Source organism: Elephas maximus, chromosome 22, assembly GCF_024166365.1.
Source record: "Elephas maximus indicus isolate mEleMax1 chromosome 22, mEleMax1 primary haplotype, whole genome shotgun sequence".
NCBI classification, from domain to species: Eukaryota; Metazoa; Chordata; class Mammalia; order Proboscidea; family Elephantidae; genus Elephas; species Elephas maximus.
The window spans coordinates 62329959-62347245 of NC_064840.1; the positions used below are offsets into that span (position 1 = coordinate 62329959).

Here is a 17287-nt window from a genome sequence, read left to right on the forward strand (position 1 = left end):
CCACAAACCATTAAAAATGGAAAGAATAACTTTTTTAAGACCCACAAAAGCTTATTTTTAATCAGTTGCGTGGTCTATTCACCTTTGTGGTGTTCCCCGTGACCAGATTAGATTCACAAAAACAAAGTGTCCTTGCCAAGTGGCTTCCAAACTTAAAGCAGCACCCCCTTTTTGATGGCCCAGTATTTAAGATAGAGCCCTTGGGTTGAAGTAGGCCAGGGCCTGTGGCCTTGGCCACACAGCTGTGCCCACTCCTCGTGGCCCCCAAGGTCCTTCAAAGGAAAATCACCATTAGTCCCTAGTGCTCACTGATGCTCAGGACACTTTTTTTTTTTGTTAATATTTCTAGCTGAAACCCGTTTAGCACTTCAGAAGGACATTCATTAAATTGAGGGTGGCAAAGGAGAAAAGGGAGTTTAGAAAGGAAGACAATGAAGGCATGGTATGATTGTGCACATGCCATTTATTTAGCAAACATTTGTTCAGCATCTCTTGTGTGCCAGGCATTGTACTAGGTGCTTGGGATGTGAAGGTCTATAGGACATGCCCCAGCCCTCTGAACTGGGTATGCTGAGGGGGACTATCCTTTAATGTGATAAGTGCAGTAGAAGGCTACCTAACCCTGACAGGAGCCAGACAGGCTTCCAGAAGGAGTTACCAGCCAGGCTGAGGAGTGGAGCAGAGTGGAGATAGGCAAAGACAAGCGTGGGCCCTGCAGGCAGAAGGAGCAGCTGTGAGTCAGAGCCAAGGGTGAGTGGGAGCATGTGTCTCAGAGCCCCGTGCTTCAGGGACCTGGCAAGTAGCTCCAGGTGAGCTAGCGAACCTTTGGTGAGAAATAAGGGGTAGAGATGGTCAGGCAGTCGATGTGAGTGGTGCCATGTTTGTTCTTTGGGTGGGAGGTAGACAGTTGGTTGAAAGTGCCAGGAGCACATGTGGATGCCCCAAAAGGAGTTGGAAACTGATGGCCCCCTTGTTAGTAAAGAGGGGGTATTCAAGAGACGTGTAACAGCCCAGGATGGTGAACTCATAGGTGTACCTTGTTAGCACAGGGGAGAAGTTGCTGGTCCTGAAAGGGGTGGGTGTGTGAAAGGAGTCACTGCTCCTAGTGGAGACTCCTGGACAGATCTCATGAGCCATGGATGACCTGGGGCCGGCCCAGCACTGCTGTGGGGGCCAAAAGGGGAGCTGATGCGATGTGTGGGACAGGGTGGTGGGGGGGGGAGTGAGAGGGTGAGCCCAGGCAGTGGGATGAGTTGAGTAGAAAGGAGCTTTGTGTACAACAGCTTATGCTGCCAGAGCAAGTGTGGGTTTTGTGGCAGCTGCAGGCCTACGTTCCTAACATAGTCAAAAGCCCTGAATCCTCTGGCCTGACACCTGTTAGCTGGAGGTTCCCCCGAGCTGACCTCTCCTTGGGCTGTCTCTCCTACATGTGCATCTGACTTGCTGGGGGCCAGACCCCCACCCTCACTGAATCTTGAACTCGGAGCCCCTGGTTGACAAGTTGCCTTCTCTCCTCTTGGATGGGAGCTGTTGGATTTTAGAGTGGCCGGGTATGTTCAACAGTTACTAGGGCAAGGTGTGCGGCTGACCTAGCCAAAGGGAAACGGGGTGTCCTCTGGGAAGTGGCCGTTCTTGGCAAAGCACTGAGTGTGTGGAGAGGGGGCAACTCGACATAAAGAAGTCCTTGGGAGGGCCGACCTTGCGCCCATAGATGGAGGGAAAGGAAATGTGAACCGCTTAATGCTGCTGCAGCTGCTTCCTAACTTTTGCCTCTTTCTTCCTTTGACCTTTGGAGGGGTGGGGTGGAGAAGACGACGCAGGGGTTCCCAGGCAGCTGGCCATTTTCCAACTGACCCATATTCCAGTTCCCACCTCCAGCTCTGTAGCCCCAGTGAACGGGCTGGGCCGTTGCAGCTCCGTGTGGCTAGTGTAATCCCCTTTGTCTCTCCCCTCCCTCCCTTTCCCGACCTCCCTTTTCCCTCTTTTGCTTCCTCTTCCTGGCCCCTGTGGGTGGCTGCAGCTCAGCCCTGGGGAGCCCCTGTGGAAGTGGAGTCCTTCCTGGTCCACCCTGGTGACCTGCTGCAGCTTCGCTGTCGGCTGCGGGACGATGTACAGAGCATCAACTGGCTGCGGGACGGGGTACAGCTGGTGGAAAGCAACCGTACCCGCATCACGGGGGAGGAGGTAGAGGTGCGGGATTCCGTGCCCGCCGACTCTGGCCTCTACGCTTGCGTGACCAGCAGCCCCTCAGGCAGCGACACCACCTACTTCTCCGTCAATGTCTCAGGTTGGTAGCAAAGCCCTGCCCTCACCCTCTCCTTCCATCCCTCGAGCCCTCTCTGCTAGTCTCAGGGCGAAGTGTACCTCCTCCCCCTCCATGAGCTGCCCCCACTCTGCTTCAGAAACTGCTGCCCACTAACATTGCTCCCTGCCCGCCGCGTGGCTTAGCTCTCAGAGGGGTGAGACCCAGTGGAACAGACCCCTGTGCAGAGATCTGGGGCTGCCAAGGTCTGTCTCAGAGGTGATTGCTACTGCTCTTAGGGGCACGAAGACCCTGGAAATTTCTCCACCACAGCCTACCCAGATCTCCAGGTTGACGAGGTCTCAGCCAGCTCCCATCCTGTCATTCCTTGCCATTTGGACTTGGTACTCAGCTTAGTGATTAGAGTCCCAGAACATGTGGTGAGGTCCCTACTATGATGAGGGAGGATCCAGGTGCACCGCCATATCTACAAGCTTGATGGAACACCTCTGTCCTCTAGCTTGCGGAGCTGTGTTAAGGAAGCTAGGGAACCCTTGGAGCCCTGTGACTTTGCGAAGCTACCACTTTTAGGTGCAGGAGTTAGATTTTCACAAGCGTAGGATTAAAGAAAAAGTAAAATTTTCTCCGTGCCATTTGTGCATCTCAGGGGTGTGGGCTAACTGTCCTTCCCTCAGGCGTCATGTAGAACCGGCCCCTAACTTAGGGACATGGCTTCTTTATTTCCCTCCCAACCCCCCAAAAGCACTAGCAAGGGCTGGAAAAAGATCTGGCGTGAACCCTCGTTGGTGACCACAGTGTGTGTCGAGCCTCTTTTTTGCTTTCCATTTATTAAAAGGGGTGGGTGCTTGTTGGGAAGAGGTGTTGGCAGCTGCAGAGTGTGTGGTAGGCTCCCTGTCTGCTCTGGGAAAGGACAGCTCCTAAACTTTAAAAACAAGTACCTGCTAGAAGAATTCTGCCTGGGTTACCCAATGGTTGGCAGGTCAAAGAAAGATACAAATTGCCTGGCTGCTCGTTCTGAGACCTCAAGCATCCAGGTGGTACTATGAGTTGGGAGAGAGGCTCTGAATCCAGAGTGGAATTAAATGACCAAGGAACAGCTGACCCTGATGAAACTGAGCCGTGCAAAGGCTTCTGGGCCGAGAGGGACAGTGAATGGAGTAGGGTAGGGATGGAGACAAGTAGAGGAGCTTACAGCTCTTACAACAGTTTTTATCCCACCCAGAGACAGTCACTTAGGGGAAAGTGGGACTGGGGTCAGTCTGTCAGTCTGTTCATTCATAACTGGACTGGCCTTTTATGGGGTGGTTGTTGGTACGGATGGAAATCTAGAGAGCTCCTTTCCCTTGGAGATACATCAGTGTCCCCATCTTCTTTCCATAGATGCTCTCCCCTCCTCGGAGGACGACGACGATGATGATGACTCCTCTTCAGAGGAGAAAGAGACAGATAACACCAAACCAAACCGTATGCGTGAGACACTGTTTCCTACCTTACTGCCCTCCGGGCCTGGGTGTTGGGTTTGAGAGAGAAGGGGAGGCTTAGACTTTGGTTTGGAGAACAACAGAGGAGAGCAATGCTGGTCATGTTGCTTGACTGTGTGGTCCCTCTGGATGTTACGGCACTGGGCACAGGTGTTGGGCAGGTGGGCGAGGCCCTTCCAGGTCCTGGCCTGAATCCTGGCTCTGGAGCCTGACCAGCCTTCTCTGCCTGTCTCTTGGCTTCCCCCCGGACAGCCGTGGCTCCATATTGGACTTCCCCAGAAAAGATGGAAAAGAAATTGCACGCGGTGCCAGCTGCCAAGACAGTGAAGTTCAAATGCCCTTCCAGTGGGACCCCTAACCCCACACTGCGCTGGTTGAAAAATGGCAAAGAATTCAAACCCGACCACAGGATTGGAGGCTATAAGGTATGTGTGTACATATAGAAGTTGGAATAAGAGGAACAGGAGAAGCTGAGTTAGAGCTTCCTCAGTGTATGCCTTAATTGTTTCAAATAATGTTTGCTGGCTATGCAAGTAAGACATTATAGACAAATTTTAAATATAAATGTTTTTAAATATAAAAAATCCTTTGTCCTGCGTATATGGTTTTTACATCATTAATCACATTATGCATATGTCATTTGCTAACATTATGAGTCTTTTGCCATGTATCTGAAAGATAATTTTTCATGGCTGCATAATATTCCATGATAAAGATATCCCATAATTGAATTAACAGTTTTACAATATGAGCTATTTTCTGGTTTTTCACTGTCGTGAATAATGTTGCAGTGACTATCTTTGTACTTACATCCTTGTCAGTGTTTTTAAATGTTTTTTCTTAGGACAGGTTGCTAGAGGTGACATTACTAGATTAAGTGGCTAAGCATTTTTGAAGCCCTTGATGCATGTTACACAAAAATTTCCTGAAAGTTAACTCACTCTCCCAGAGCAGAGTATGAAAATGACGTGCTCGTTATACCTTTGCTAGCAAGTTTGATAGTATCTCATTGTTCTCTTATGTGCATTATTTTGTTTATTAAACAAACCAAAAAACCCAAACCTGATGCTGTTGAAGTCAATTCTAACTCACAGCGACCCTGTAGGACAGAGTAGAACTGCCCCATAGGGTTTGCAAGGTGATAAATATTTACAGAAATGGACTGTCACATCTTTCTCCCACAGAATGGCTGGTGAGTTTGAACAACCAACATTTTGGTTAGCAGCCGAGCGCTTAACCACTGTGCCACCAGGGGTCCTTTGCTTATTAATGAAGCTGAAATTTTCAAGCCATTTTCATCTCCTGAGTGTGAATTGTCTCTCCATGTCTTTTGCCCATCTATATTTGTAGGAAGAACGGCTTCATTGTAACCCCTTCTTCGGCGTCTCTGATTATGCTTATAGTCTCTGTTTCTTTCTCATCTCACCTGGCTCTTTTCTCAACAGTCATATGCAAGAAGAACAGGAGACATCAGAAAAGAATGGGGAAATATTTTAAATGAATGCTTGTTTGGCTGTAAAATAGAGTTGAGTTATGAGGATGAGAGGGTAATAAGTCTCACAGCTATTTGTACACTGTAAAAATGGAAGGTACTGTTAATAATCCCTCCTGAAAGGTGACTGTGGGGCACTGTGCTATGGATGGTACAAGACAACGTTGCTGGCCATAAAGAATTTCTAGTCTAATAGAAGGGCAAATATGTACAAGTGCAACTCTCATAAAAAGCTGGCTGTGGTAAATTCTTCAGTAGAGATACAGACAGGACGTTAGAAGTACAGAGGGAAATATGAAAATGATTCTAACCAGAGATTGGACCGGAGGAGATGGTTTTTGAATGAGATTGCAAGGGCAGACAGGACCAGAATCTTGGCAGGAATCATTTTAGGTACAGAAATACAGAGCGGGGAAATTTCCTAGTGTATTTGGGAGAGTTTGTAAAAGGCACCTTGTGTCCAGGTCATGGGTGGCCTTGAATGCCGTGGTGAAAACTTCCAGAGTTCCTCCCACCCGTCAGTGCACCTGATGTGTTCTTTCTGATTGTAAATGGGTTGAGGGTAGAACTCACTGTGCCTCGTTTGGCTAACTTTCTGAAGTTTGGGGTCATATGCTGCTGTGCTCAGATTTGGAGGTGCTAACAACACCATGTGGGTTCTACCTACATTTTCCTCCAGACCCTCAATGGAGCCCTTGGCATTTCCCCCCTCAGGTCCGTTATGCCACCTGGAGCATCATAATGGATTCCGTGGTGCCCTCTGATAAAGGCAACTACACCTGCATTGTGGAGAATGAGTACGGCAGCATTAACCACACCTACCAGCTCGACGTTGTGGGTAAGAATGCAGAGGCCACAGGAGTAAAGAGCTTAGAGGAGAGAGAACAGGGGTGTTTAGTTAGGAGCAGCCATGGCTTCCAGGTTTACTTTGGGATAACGTCATGGCACTTATTTGCTTTGTTGTCTTGAGCAGGCCACTTCCCCCTTTTGAGCCTCACTTTCCTGCGGGAGTCCCTGGGTGGTACAGTTAATGTGCTTGGCTGCTAACCAGAAGGTTGGTGGGTTCAAGCCCACCAGGGGCACCTCAGGAGATAAGCCTGCCAATCTATTTCTGAAAAATCAGCCATTGGAAACCCCATGGAGCACAGTTCTACTCTGATATATATGGGGCCGTCATGAGTCAGAGTCAACTTGATAGCCCCTGGTTTCTTTTCTGTAAAATTAAGTTATGAGCTATTTGTACACTGTAAAATGGAAGGTACTGTTGATATTCTCTCCTGAAAGGTAACTGGAATAGTGAAGTTAAATTTAGCATAAAATTCCAACAGTACGCAATTCTTATGGCACTCTTGCAAGGTAGGCGCTATTATCCCAACTGTATGGAAGAGCAAGCGGAAGCTCAGAGAGGTCAGACACGTGTTAATGAGAACTCCAAGCCTGTGCTGACCCCAGGGCATCACAGGAAACACTGGGAAGAGCATCAGGCTTCTTAGTGGTAGTACAGTAGCCCATTCCTCCTAGCCCTTCTGATTCTCATTAGCTGGAAATTTTAAAGAATTTCACTATAGCATTCTGTCTTGGATCATTAAAAAAAAAAAAAAACCAGAAAGATTGTGGTCCAGTAGGTCTGGGATGGGACCTGAGATTTTGCATTCCTTTCGAGTTCCTTGGGCAATACTGGTGCTCCTGGACCACACTTTGATCAGGAAAAGTCTAAGTGACTCTGTTATTTTAGTTAAGAGGTAGGCCGTGCTGGGGCCTGGCAGCATGGCTGAGTTATAGGGATCTCCATTAAGGCAAGAGAGACTTCTCATTCCTATAAATGGATGCACTGCCTTGGGGAGGGGGTTCCTACTAGCTGTGCAGGGCCTGAGGAGAGGAGGGCCCGGGAAAGACCAGTCTCTTCTCCCAGCTCAGGTTCGTGGGATCAGGGCTCAGCAGGGGTGCTGGGAAGTGCACTGCCCATAATGGGGAAGGCAGAGGGCCTCGTTCAGAGGCTCAGTCAGATGAGCTAGGTGTGGGAGTACTTTCTTTTAGTGAGTGGTCTTTGTTCCCCAGCCAAGGCCTGGCCACGGCAGGGTCTGATGAGCTTCTCATCTCCCTTCCTCCACAGAGCGGTCCCCTCACCGGCCCATACTGCAGGCAGGGTTGCCTGCCAACAAGACAGTGGCCCTGGGCAGCAATGTGGAGTTCATGTGTAAGGTGTACAGTGACCCACAGCCCCACATCCAGTGGCTAAAGCACATCGAGGTGAATGGGAGTAAGATCGGTCCGGACAACCTGCCTTACGTCCAGATCTTAAAGGTAATCCAGGTCTCAGTCTCCACGGACCAGTCTGCTGGGAAGGAGGGCTCAAGTCCAGGGGTCAGGCACAGTGCCTGCAATGGGATACATCCCTTACCTGTCGGCACACTCCATCTTCATAGGGGCCTGGCCACATTCCCCAGGACTAGTGACTGAGACACAAAGCGGAAGTGAGACGGGAACAGAGGAGTGGGGGGTGGGCAGTGCGATGCTGGTTCCTAAGGAGCTTTGAGAGTGACTTTGCTGGGGTTTTGGGGTCAACTACTCCAGGAAAACATTTGGGCGCCAGCCTTTTTGTAGCCCAGGATCAAGACCTTTCCGGTAAACTTTTCCTAGCCTCTGCCCTGCTTCCTGAATTATGTTCCTTCTGGCAGGTGGGGTGCATAATAAAGGCATAGTTAGGTGAAGTTGGAAAAGCAAATGCCACATATAAATTCTAACCAGGGTCAAGAGTAATGGCCTTCTCTTCCTTTTTCCTCTCACTCCCAGACTCTCACTGTCCCTGAATGCTCCATTAACCCAGGGAAGGTAATTGCCTAAATCTCCAGTGGATCTTTTAACAGGAAGTAAGCAGGAGCTGGGAAAGTGGTTTACCTCCTTGTCCCAGAGTTAGACCTCATCCTCCCCTGGTGTGCCTGTCCCCAAGATTTACTGGCCATCCCTTGTTTTCGCTACGGGTGCTGAAACTGCTCTGTAGAAAATGGGGCTGTGGCCTTGGGCCATGGCCACGCTCTTCACTCACAGTGCCTGCCCTAGCCCCAGAGGAGTGGGTACAACACTAACAGAACATTGGATTTGGGGTAGTGCTTTTTTTTTTTTTAGTCAAAAGTTTTTGGACTTTTGAAGTACACTTGTTTTGTCCTACTAAAAAGGAAAAGACGCCAAATCTCACTTAATGTCTCCCTTGCCTGACATTTAAATTTAAGGCTCCCTGGGCCTGCCTTAAAGTTACCTGGGAGCAAAGTATGGCCGCATCTCAGTGTCTGCCCAATTGACTGGTGTGTCGTTGGTTTGTTCTAGCATTCGGGGATTAATAGCTCGGATGCGGAGGTGCTGACCCTGTTCAATGTGACAGAGGCCCAGAGCGGGGAGTATGTGTGTAAGGTTTCCAATTATATTGGTGAAGCTAACCAGTCTGCGTGGCTCACTGTCACCAGACCAGTGGCAAAAGGTAATGGGGAGATGGACGGGGCCCTCTGCTGGGAATTTGATTTAGGCTCCCCGGCTGCCGGGGCAGGTGGGGAAGCCAGCGCCGAACCCTCCCTGTTATCCTACTATATCTTTAGTGCCCAGAGCCATGGAAAAATGCCTGGCCTGGGAGGCTGGTTTGGTTTGGTACTATGTTGGTTTCTGCTGGCTCCCTCTGTGCCTTATGTGTGTTCCTTGGCTGTGTGTGTTTGTGTGTGTGTGTATGTGTATGCGTGCACATGTGTGCATGCCCATGGGTATACAGTCTTGCTAGTTTGAGTGGTGGACAAGAGAAAGGATCAGGGGGTATGTGTGTATGTGTGTGTGTGTGTGTGTGGCTGTAGCCCCCTCCCACCCCTCCTGTGTGTGCCCTCTGACTCTCTTCACCTGAAACCAAACAGCCCCCCACCCGCCGGGCCCCATTTCTCCATGCTGCCCACTGCCCGCATGCTTGGATGGGCCAGGGGCTGCAGCGTCTGGTGGTGAAGGGTCATAACCAGCCATCCTCTTCTCAGGTCTGCCGGAGGTCCTCCCTCAGGGTCTCACCCTCTTCCTATAACAGGTCTCGCTGCCTGGTGGTTTTTGTTTGTCCGTTTTTGCAAAGGAGACGCTGGGGAACATTGCTTCCTCTGATTTCTCCCGCCTTCTTTTCTTCCTCCCTTTCTCTGTCTCTTAGAGGTCTCATGTCCTGTGCTTGTCCATTTTGCTTCCGTTGTCTCTTCTAGACTGCCGGAGTTAATACCACCGACAAAGAGATGGAAGTGCTTCACTTAAGGAATGTCTCCTTTGAGGACGCGGGGGAGTATACATGCTTGGCGGGTAACTCTATCGGACTCTCCCATCACTCTGCATGGTTGACCGTTCTGGAAGGTATACACTGTATTTCTCCTCTCGGTGTCCTGCCCTCGCTATGGGCACGGGGGGAGCATGCATTGCGGGGCCAAGGAGACACAGAGCTGGGGGAGGTAGAGGAATGGGTTTCATGGACCAGCAGATGGCTCCCTGCCCCGTCCTGCTCCATCGTTTTGTCCAACCTTGAGGGCTGAACCCTCTCGGCCAACACAGGAGCTTTCTTAGTTTTGCAGGAGCATGGAGGCCTCCCACCTGTATACCTGCATCTGGCTCTCCCCTGGCCAATGCAATGCATGCATGGGACCTGGATTTAACCTGCAGCTGGCTTTCCTCTGGGCAGCCTCCTTCCATCCTTGGGTCCAGCAGCCTTCCCTCATCTGATTGGTACTGAGGACGGAGTGAAACCGTCTGATCCTTTTGGCCAACCCCAAGAATCTTAGACAAGACCACACTCCTTCTCTAACCGAATATAGACACTCAGTAAGAGAGGCTTGCTGCTTGCAAGGAACAGCCCTAGCCTACCCTCCCATTTTGGAGGAGGAGAGGTTTACCTAGACAGGTGAGCCTTAGCTGTTGGAAGCAAAGCCTGCCTCAGGGCGGTAGCAGAGGGCTTGACGATGCTGCAGTTTATCCTCTTTGATGACTGATGTTCTTGCTCTGCCAAGAGGGAAGGTGTGTGTGTTGGGCTGGGAAGGAAGGAGCCTGTGGCCTGCTCAGGGTGGTGGGATGGTGACCGCGGGGTCAGAGCTGGTTGGTGCTGCCTTGTGAGCATCCTGCATGTGGATCTGGGTGCTGTTCTGTTCTTGTTAGTGACGACACCGCCCTATTCTCTTCCCCTCTCTCTCCCCCTCTGCCCTGCTTGCCTGACAGGGTCTGATAATGCCCCTACTTGAGGCAGAGAAGAGTTCTGTTTTTGTCATTGTCCTTGTCCTTGTCTCGTCTGTGCTTCCCAACCAGTTGTCTTTGTTTCTCGACATGGGGGGTGGGAGGGACCAAAAAAACAGAAACACTTCTCGCTGTTATCAGCTCTGTTGTCTCCTTGTCAGGCTGTGGGAAGTTCTCTTTCAGGCTGAGTCTGGGGTCGTCCCTTTTGCCTCTCTGGGGAACTCCCAGGAGTGCCTGCCTCTGACAGGCTGATAGGTTTGAAAGGGGAGGAGTGGGAGGAGACGCAAGGAGGGCAGAGGGGCATTCACGTGCTGGGGCAAAGAACGTTCTGCGAAGAAGCTGGTTGCTGTGTGTGCTGAGATGTAAACCCTTCCAACCATCTCATGTTGAAGGGAAGAATGTATTGAACTGAGGTGGCTTCTGATGGGAATGAGGATGAATTCTAAATAGGAGGTGGGAGAAGAGAATAAAACAAGCCCCATGCCCCTATCCCCCGCACCCCCCCCACACACACACATTTCCTTCATAAGTTTTAGGAGTTAAGACTTCATCTCTACCCCCATTCAATTCTTAAATTTTAGGAGTTAGGATCTGTGAGTAGAATTCTTAAGAACCACAGAAAAGCTTATTTTTTTTCATCTAGAGCAGTCCAGACATATTTGGAAATTAAATAGGTTTTGCTTGTGGTTTGGATAGGTGTAAATATTTACTTATGATGATGAACGGAAGGTGGGAAACTCAGGACAGGCCATTTCCCTCCATTTGTTCTCATTCTGTAAGTGCCACTGTGTGCCAGGCGCTGTGGCATATAGACATAACCAAGTGCCATCCCTGCCTTCAAGAAACTCATAGGCCGTCAGGGTCAGAAGACTTTAAGCTGACTATCCCCATGTGATAGGTGTTTGTACACAATGCTGAGGCTATGTAGAGAAGGGACATCTTTCCATGAGGAGACAGAGAGGTTTTCAAGTGAAGCCTCAGTTCTCCCCTGCAGGGTACCTAGCCCAGCAGTTCAGCTGAGCAAGGAGGGCTCCTTGTGGCTAATTCATCCCTTCTGCTGGGCTTCAGTCAGCATAAGGAAGCCTTAGAGATCACAGGATGCCTGATCCTCTCAGTGCCAGAATCCCAGTCCGAGCTAGGACCTGCCTTGGTTCTGCCCTAAAAATTCCCAGGGGAGGGGGTTCGATGGGTATTGCTTTTCTTATGGAGCTGGTGCCGTAGTAGTCTGGATCCCTGGAACCTGCTAACACTTTGTTCACACTGACTCAGCCCTGGAGGAGAGACCGGCAGTGATGACCTCGCCCCTGTACCTGGAGATCATCATCTATTGTACGGGGGCCTTCCTCATCTCCTGCATGGTGGGGTCTGTCATCATCTACAAGATGAAGAGTGGCACCAAGAAGAGCGACTTCCATAGCCAGATGGCCGTGCATAAGCTGGCCAAGAGCATCCCTCTGCGCAGACAGGTAACAGAAAGTAGATGGGGGGTTTGCACACTCTGCACCGCCTTCTCCCCTGGGCCTCCTCCAGGGGCTTCTCTAGGGCCCTCTAGCTCCCTGTCCTCCCCACGGACCCAAGCCTACCACTTTGGGCTTTGTTGGGTGGCTTCTGGGTCAGTGGACCTTCCTGAGCTAAGTGTTCCAGAGTCAGTTCTTCTAGCCCCTGGGTTCTGTACTCTCAGGACGCTCTAACTGTGAAGTCCCCTGCTTACCTGGCATATGGACTGGGAGAAAGCCCCACCTGGACTGAACTGATAGTGTGCATCTGAACTCTCCCTGAGGGCTGGTGAGAGGTGCAAAGATGTAGACAGAGGAGAGGACCTGAGTTGGGTCCCAGAATACCTGTCCTCTTTATGCTTGTGCCCACCCTCTCCTCATTGAAGGAAATGATACACCAGGTGAAAGCCTGTGAAAGAAGTGAACACTCACTCAGAACACTGCTGATTCTGGAAGGTGCTTTGGGGAGTTAGGAATCCATAATTTGAGGCAGGGTTTTCCCAAAGAATTGGGACAAGACTAGAGTTACTGGAATGATAAGTTATAAAATGCCAAGCTGGAAGAGGCGCTCAGCAATCATTTAGTCTGTTCGTTTTAAAGGTGAGTAAACTGAGGCCCAGAAAGACTAGTCGGTGGCAGAAATGAGTCAGTTCCAGAACTCAGGTCTTCTGACCTTAGGTCCTTCTACTACTACTCTGGGTTGGGAAAGAAACAGCAAATACATGGAAACATACCTCTGCTGTTGGTGAAAAGCCCCTGCTAGGAATGGGAAAGAATGTGCCGCCACTTTCTCCCCTCTCCCTGCTAGAAAGGTGACCCCACTCTCTCCTGTAGGTGTCAGCTGACTCCAGTGCATCCATGAACTCTGGGGTTCTGCTGGTTCGGCCCTCGCGTCTCTCCTCCAGCGGAACCCCCATGCTGGCTGGGGTCTCTGAATATGAGCTTCCTGAAGACCCTCGCTGGGAGCTCCCTCGAGACAGGTAGTGCTCTAATGCCAACTTATTTGAGAAAATCCCTCTGTAGTTACTTTAACTGTGGAAATTGTGTGTACTAAGCCCTTCTAAGGAGTGAAGGTACATGAGATGGCTCCAGAAATAATTCCCACTTTGTGTTCTCAAGTCGGGTGAAATATGGAGAGGCGGAGATAGAATATCCTCTGAAGAACTGAACTGTGCCAGCCCCAACTTATGCCACTCTCTGTTTCTCCAAAAGACTGGTTCTAGGCAAACCCCTGGGAGAGGGCTGCTTTGGACAGGTGGTGTTGGCTGAAGCCATCGGGCTGGACAAGGACAAACCCAACCGTGTGACCAAAGTGGCTGTGAAGATGTTGAAGTGTGAGTGATGTTTCTGTCCTTGCAAGAACAATCCCTTCCCTTTCCAAGCAAATGGTGGGCCTCAGGCCAAGAAGAGGACCCTCTCTGGTGTTCTTCCATTGTGTACACCAGCTACACTGCCCATTTAGGGATACCTGGGGATGGAGGTGGCATTCTGCGCTCTGAGGTTGCCATAGTCTTATTTTGTTTCCTTTGGTGTCAACTTGGGTTGTGGTCAGATATTTATTCTAGGTCCCATTGCTAGCTGATTTTTCTCACCATATTCTCTGCCCCACTCATTGGCACATATTCCAACAGCTGCTCCCATAAGAGGGAAGGGAAAATGAAGTTGCATGGAAGTGGGGAGGAGAGAAGCAAGTCCCAAAGAAAGAGGGCATACGCCCTCCCTCCTCTCCTTTGGCTTTTCTACCACCTCCCTCCCTTCGCAAGTAAATGAGTCTCATCCCCTTCTCTGGTTTGTGTGTAAAGCGGACGCAACAGAGAAAGACCTGTCAGACCTGATCTCAGAAATGGAGATGATGAAGATGATTGGCAAGCACAAGAACATCATCAACCTGCTGGGGGCCTGCACGCAAGACGGTATGGGCCAGGCTAGCGTTCCCAGCCCATCTGGGGTGAGGTCTGAGACAGGAACCTGGGCTTCATGTTCAAACAATAGGACCTGTCAGGGAGAAGATTCGGAGCAAGTCTGGGGGTGTTCCCACCTGGGGGTAACAGTGATGAGGCGTCTGTTAGCCACACTTAGGGAAGGGAGTTAAGGAAAGAGGCTGGTTTAACAGGAGACAAATGTATTTATCGGGGTCTGGGCTGATGCCTGTTGGTGTCAACTGAGACTACAGGCATTTAGATTTACACACACAGTATGTAGATGTGAACAGGTGTGTACTGTATCCAGATGAGTTCCCCCAACTTTGCTTGGGAACTCTCTGGACTATGTTGGGAAGAATTATCTTCCTGACTTTCTTTGGGTACTAGAATGAATCCTGGTCCAGAAAAGAAGGGGTTAAGAGTATAGAGCAAATGCATGGTGTGCAGTGGGGGTTATAGGTTCCCTGAGGTGAAGCTAAACCTGCCTACCTGCCTGCCTGCCCTAATGGTCTCTTCATTCCTGTGCTGCCCAGGTCCTTTGTACGTCATTGTAGAATATGCCTCCAAGGGCAACCTACGGGAATATCTGCAGGCCCGAAGGCCTCCTGGGCTGGAATACTGTTACAACCCCAGCCACAACCCAGAGGAGCAGCTCTCCTCCAAGGACCTGGTATCCTGTGCCTATCAGGTGGCCCGAGGCATGGAGTATCTTGCCTCTAAGAAGGTGTGGAACCTAAAGGCTCCCCTGGATGAAGTCTGGGTGGGACCAGAGCTTTCCCAGTCCTCCAGCTTCTGACTTTGAATCCTTTGATCGAGTTGTAGACTTGAACACTAAGTACAGGTGCTGCTTTAGGTACTCTGGGAACCTCAGTCAGTAAAGCCAGGGTAGCCTAGTGGTCTTGGGCTTGGACCAAATTAAGTTCCCATCTGCCTAATGCCACTTTCTGTGTAGCCTTGGGCAGTTTACATTTCTTCAAATATAAAATAAGAATAGTACCGCCTGTGCCATAGAATTGTTATGGGAATAAAATGAAATCAAGTCTATGAAAATATTAAGTACAGCTTTTGGAGCTTAGTAAATGGTGGCTTTGTTTGTGCCCCAACCTGGAGTGGTTATGCTGTGCCTGGGGAGCCAGGACTTGAGAGTACATACCTACCTGTGCAAACTAAACATACGGGTGAAAGTTCAGCCTTCCGCAGTGTGAATCCAAGTACTAAGAGTCACGTCCGTGAACAACTGCCTTCTTTGCCATGGGACCAGATGAACTGGATGGTGCCTAACTGCCATTACTGAACATTTTGATCAAGGATTCTATAGAAGAATCCTGATCAAAAGGGGGAAATACAGAACGGAATTTCAAATTCTCATGAAATCCAGATTTTCTGGAGCTGCTGAGGCTGGTTGAACCCCAACAGTTTAGTTTAACTTGAGAAGAATGTCTGCCTTGAGCATTGTGCTCTTCTGAGGTCTATCTATATAGGATCAAATTGACAACGGCAACTTGAAGATTAGATTGGAAACTTTGGGGCAGTGAGTTTATGTTAATTGTAGAGGAACAACTCAGAAAAGGAAGATGAGAATGGTTGTACAACTCGAAGAATGTAATCAGTGTCACTAAATTATACATGTGGAAACTGTTGAATTGGTTTGTTCTGTTTATATTCTCAACAACAAATAAGTTACTTTAAAATAAATTATTTTAAAAAAGAACGTAAGTATAATATTACATTAAATAAATTCACCTAAAAAAAGCTTAGAGTTGGGAGTTCCAGGTAAGGAGGCAGATAGAGGGTTCCCTGAAGTGATTGAGAAGCCAGGATCTGGGAGGAGTCCAAAGTGGTTGAGGGCAAGCAGACATTCCAGGAGGGAGATGGAATGTTCAGGAGCCAGCGTCTTGTGTGGAAGGAGAAGACCCGTGAATTAGGTCTGCCGGCCAGCTGCATAATGAGTACTGGAGTAGAGAGTGACCCTGACCACTGGGTCATAGTGCATGCTTAGGGCTGTCAGGCCCTAAAGCCTTGCGGCCCCTCACCCACATCCCACTCCTCTCTCCCATCTCTCCCTTCCTCACCCCACAGTGCATACACCGAGACCTGGCCGCCAGGAATGTCCTGGTGACAGAGGACAATGTGATGAAGATTGCTGACTTTGGCCTAGCCAGGGACATTCACCACATTGACTACTATAAAAAGACGACCAATGTAAGTGCTGACAAGACCACTGTGCTCTTGTCCCCTGCCGGCGCTCTCTCTCCTCCACTAGGCTTTCTCCCACTTAGATCTCTCCGCTGTAACCCAGTGCGGGTTATTTACCTGAGACATGGTGTGGTAGGATAAGCTGAAAATGGGCATCCCCCCCATTACCAAGTTCCATCCCCCTGTGCCCCTACTTGTCCCTGACCTTCCAGGACCGTCGTTCCACTGGCCAAACCATCTCCATTCTCCCCTGTGCCGCTTGCAGGGCCGACTGCCAGTGAAGTGGATGGCGCCTGAGGCATTGTTTGACCGGATCTACACCCACCAGAGTGATGTGTGAGTGTGAACTAACAATTGCCAGGGATACTTAGGACAGAGAATATCCAGCACAATAGAGTCCTGCATTCCCCCTTGAAAGAAAACCTTTTTTATGTATCCATTTACTTTGCTTCCAGCTGCAGAAAGGTTCTGTTCTCCAGCACTTCATAATGTTCCCCTTCGAAGAAAGGACTTACGTTGGGAGAAGGGAGGTTTGGGATGAGGATCTGACCTGCTGGTGAAGGACAGATGGAAAAGACTATAGGTTGGCCTAGTTCTGTGCCCATGGATCCAGTGACTCTGTGTGTATCCACAGGTGGTCCTTCGGGGTGCTTCTGTGGGAAATCTTCACTCTGGGTGGCTCCCCATATCCTGGTGTGCCTGTGGAGGAGCTTTTCAAGCTGCTGAAGGAGGGTCATCGTATGGACAAGCCCAGTAACTGCACCAATGAGCTGTAAGCGTGAGGTGGTATCTGAGGTCTCAGGCAGGGCATGGGGAGAAGAACCGGTTTGACTGATGCGTAGAGGGAAAAAGGGGTGTTTGGTGGGGGCAGAACCACAATTATGTAGATAAAACAGCTCTTCTTGTCACTTCTTCCATAAACCCTCCACCATAAATTCTTTAACCTATCTACTTACATCTTTCCTTGCCCTGCTTACAATCCCGCCACAGGTATATGATGATGCGGGACTGCTGGCATGCAGTACCCTCTCAAAGACCTACCTTCAAGCAGCTGGTGGAAGACCTGGACCGCATTGTGGCCTTGACTTCCAATCAGGTAAGGCTATCTCAGCCTAGACCTCAAGGTCATCATCAAATCTCATCTTTTCTTGTTTAACCTTTCAGTGTTCCCATTTTCCTTAGGTACAGCTCTGGGTCGATACCGTTGC

The 17287-nt window shown here is 49.7% G+C and overlaps 1 protein-coding gene across 13 annotated transcripts in view; it reads left to right on the forward strand.

Annotated features, from left to right (window-relative positions):
- Positions 1–17287, forward strand: part of FGFR1 (fibroblast growth factor receptor 1) — a 61836-nt gene that overhangs the window by 38384 nt on the left and 6165 nt on the right. For 2 of the 13 annotated variants that reach the window (XM_049865635.1, XM_049865643.1), the window contains exons 3-17: positions 2021–2287; positions 3644–3733; positions 3997–4169; positions 5951–6074; positions 7350–7540; positions 8561–8711; positions 11735–11937; positions 12796–12941; positions 13174–13295; positions 13764–13874; positions 14417–14607; positions 15963–16085; positions 16345–16415; positions 16714–16851; positions 17070–17175. In XM_049865635.1, the coding sequence (XP_049721592.1) occupies positions 2021–2287; positions 3644–3733; positions 3997–4169; positions 5951–6074; positions 7350–7540; positions 8561–8711; positions 11735–11937; positions 12796–12941; positions 13174–13295; positions 13764–13874; positions 14417–14607; positions 15963–16085; positions 16345–16415; positions 16714–16851; positions 17070–17175 (2207 nt within the window). Of the gene's footprint in view, positions 1–2020; positions 2288–3643; positions 3734–3996; positions 4170–5950; positions 6075–7349; positions 7541–8560; positions 8712–9453; positions 9599–11734; positions 11938–12795; positions 12942–13173; positions 13296–13763; positions 13875–14416; positions 14608–15962; positions 16086–16344; positions 16416–16713; positions 16852–17069; positions 17176–17287 lie in introns of all 13 variants that reach the window. The other 11 variants (XM_049865638.1, XM_049865637.1, XM_049865636.1 and 8 more) reach the window with 11 other exon arrangements.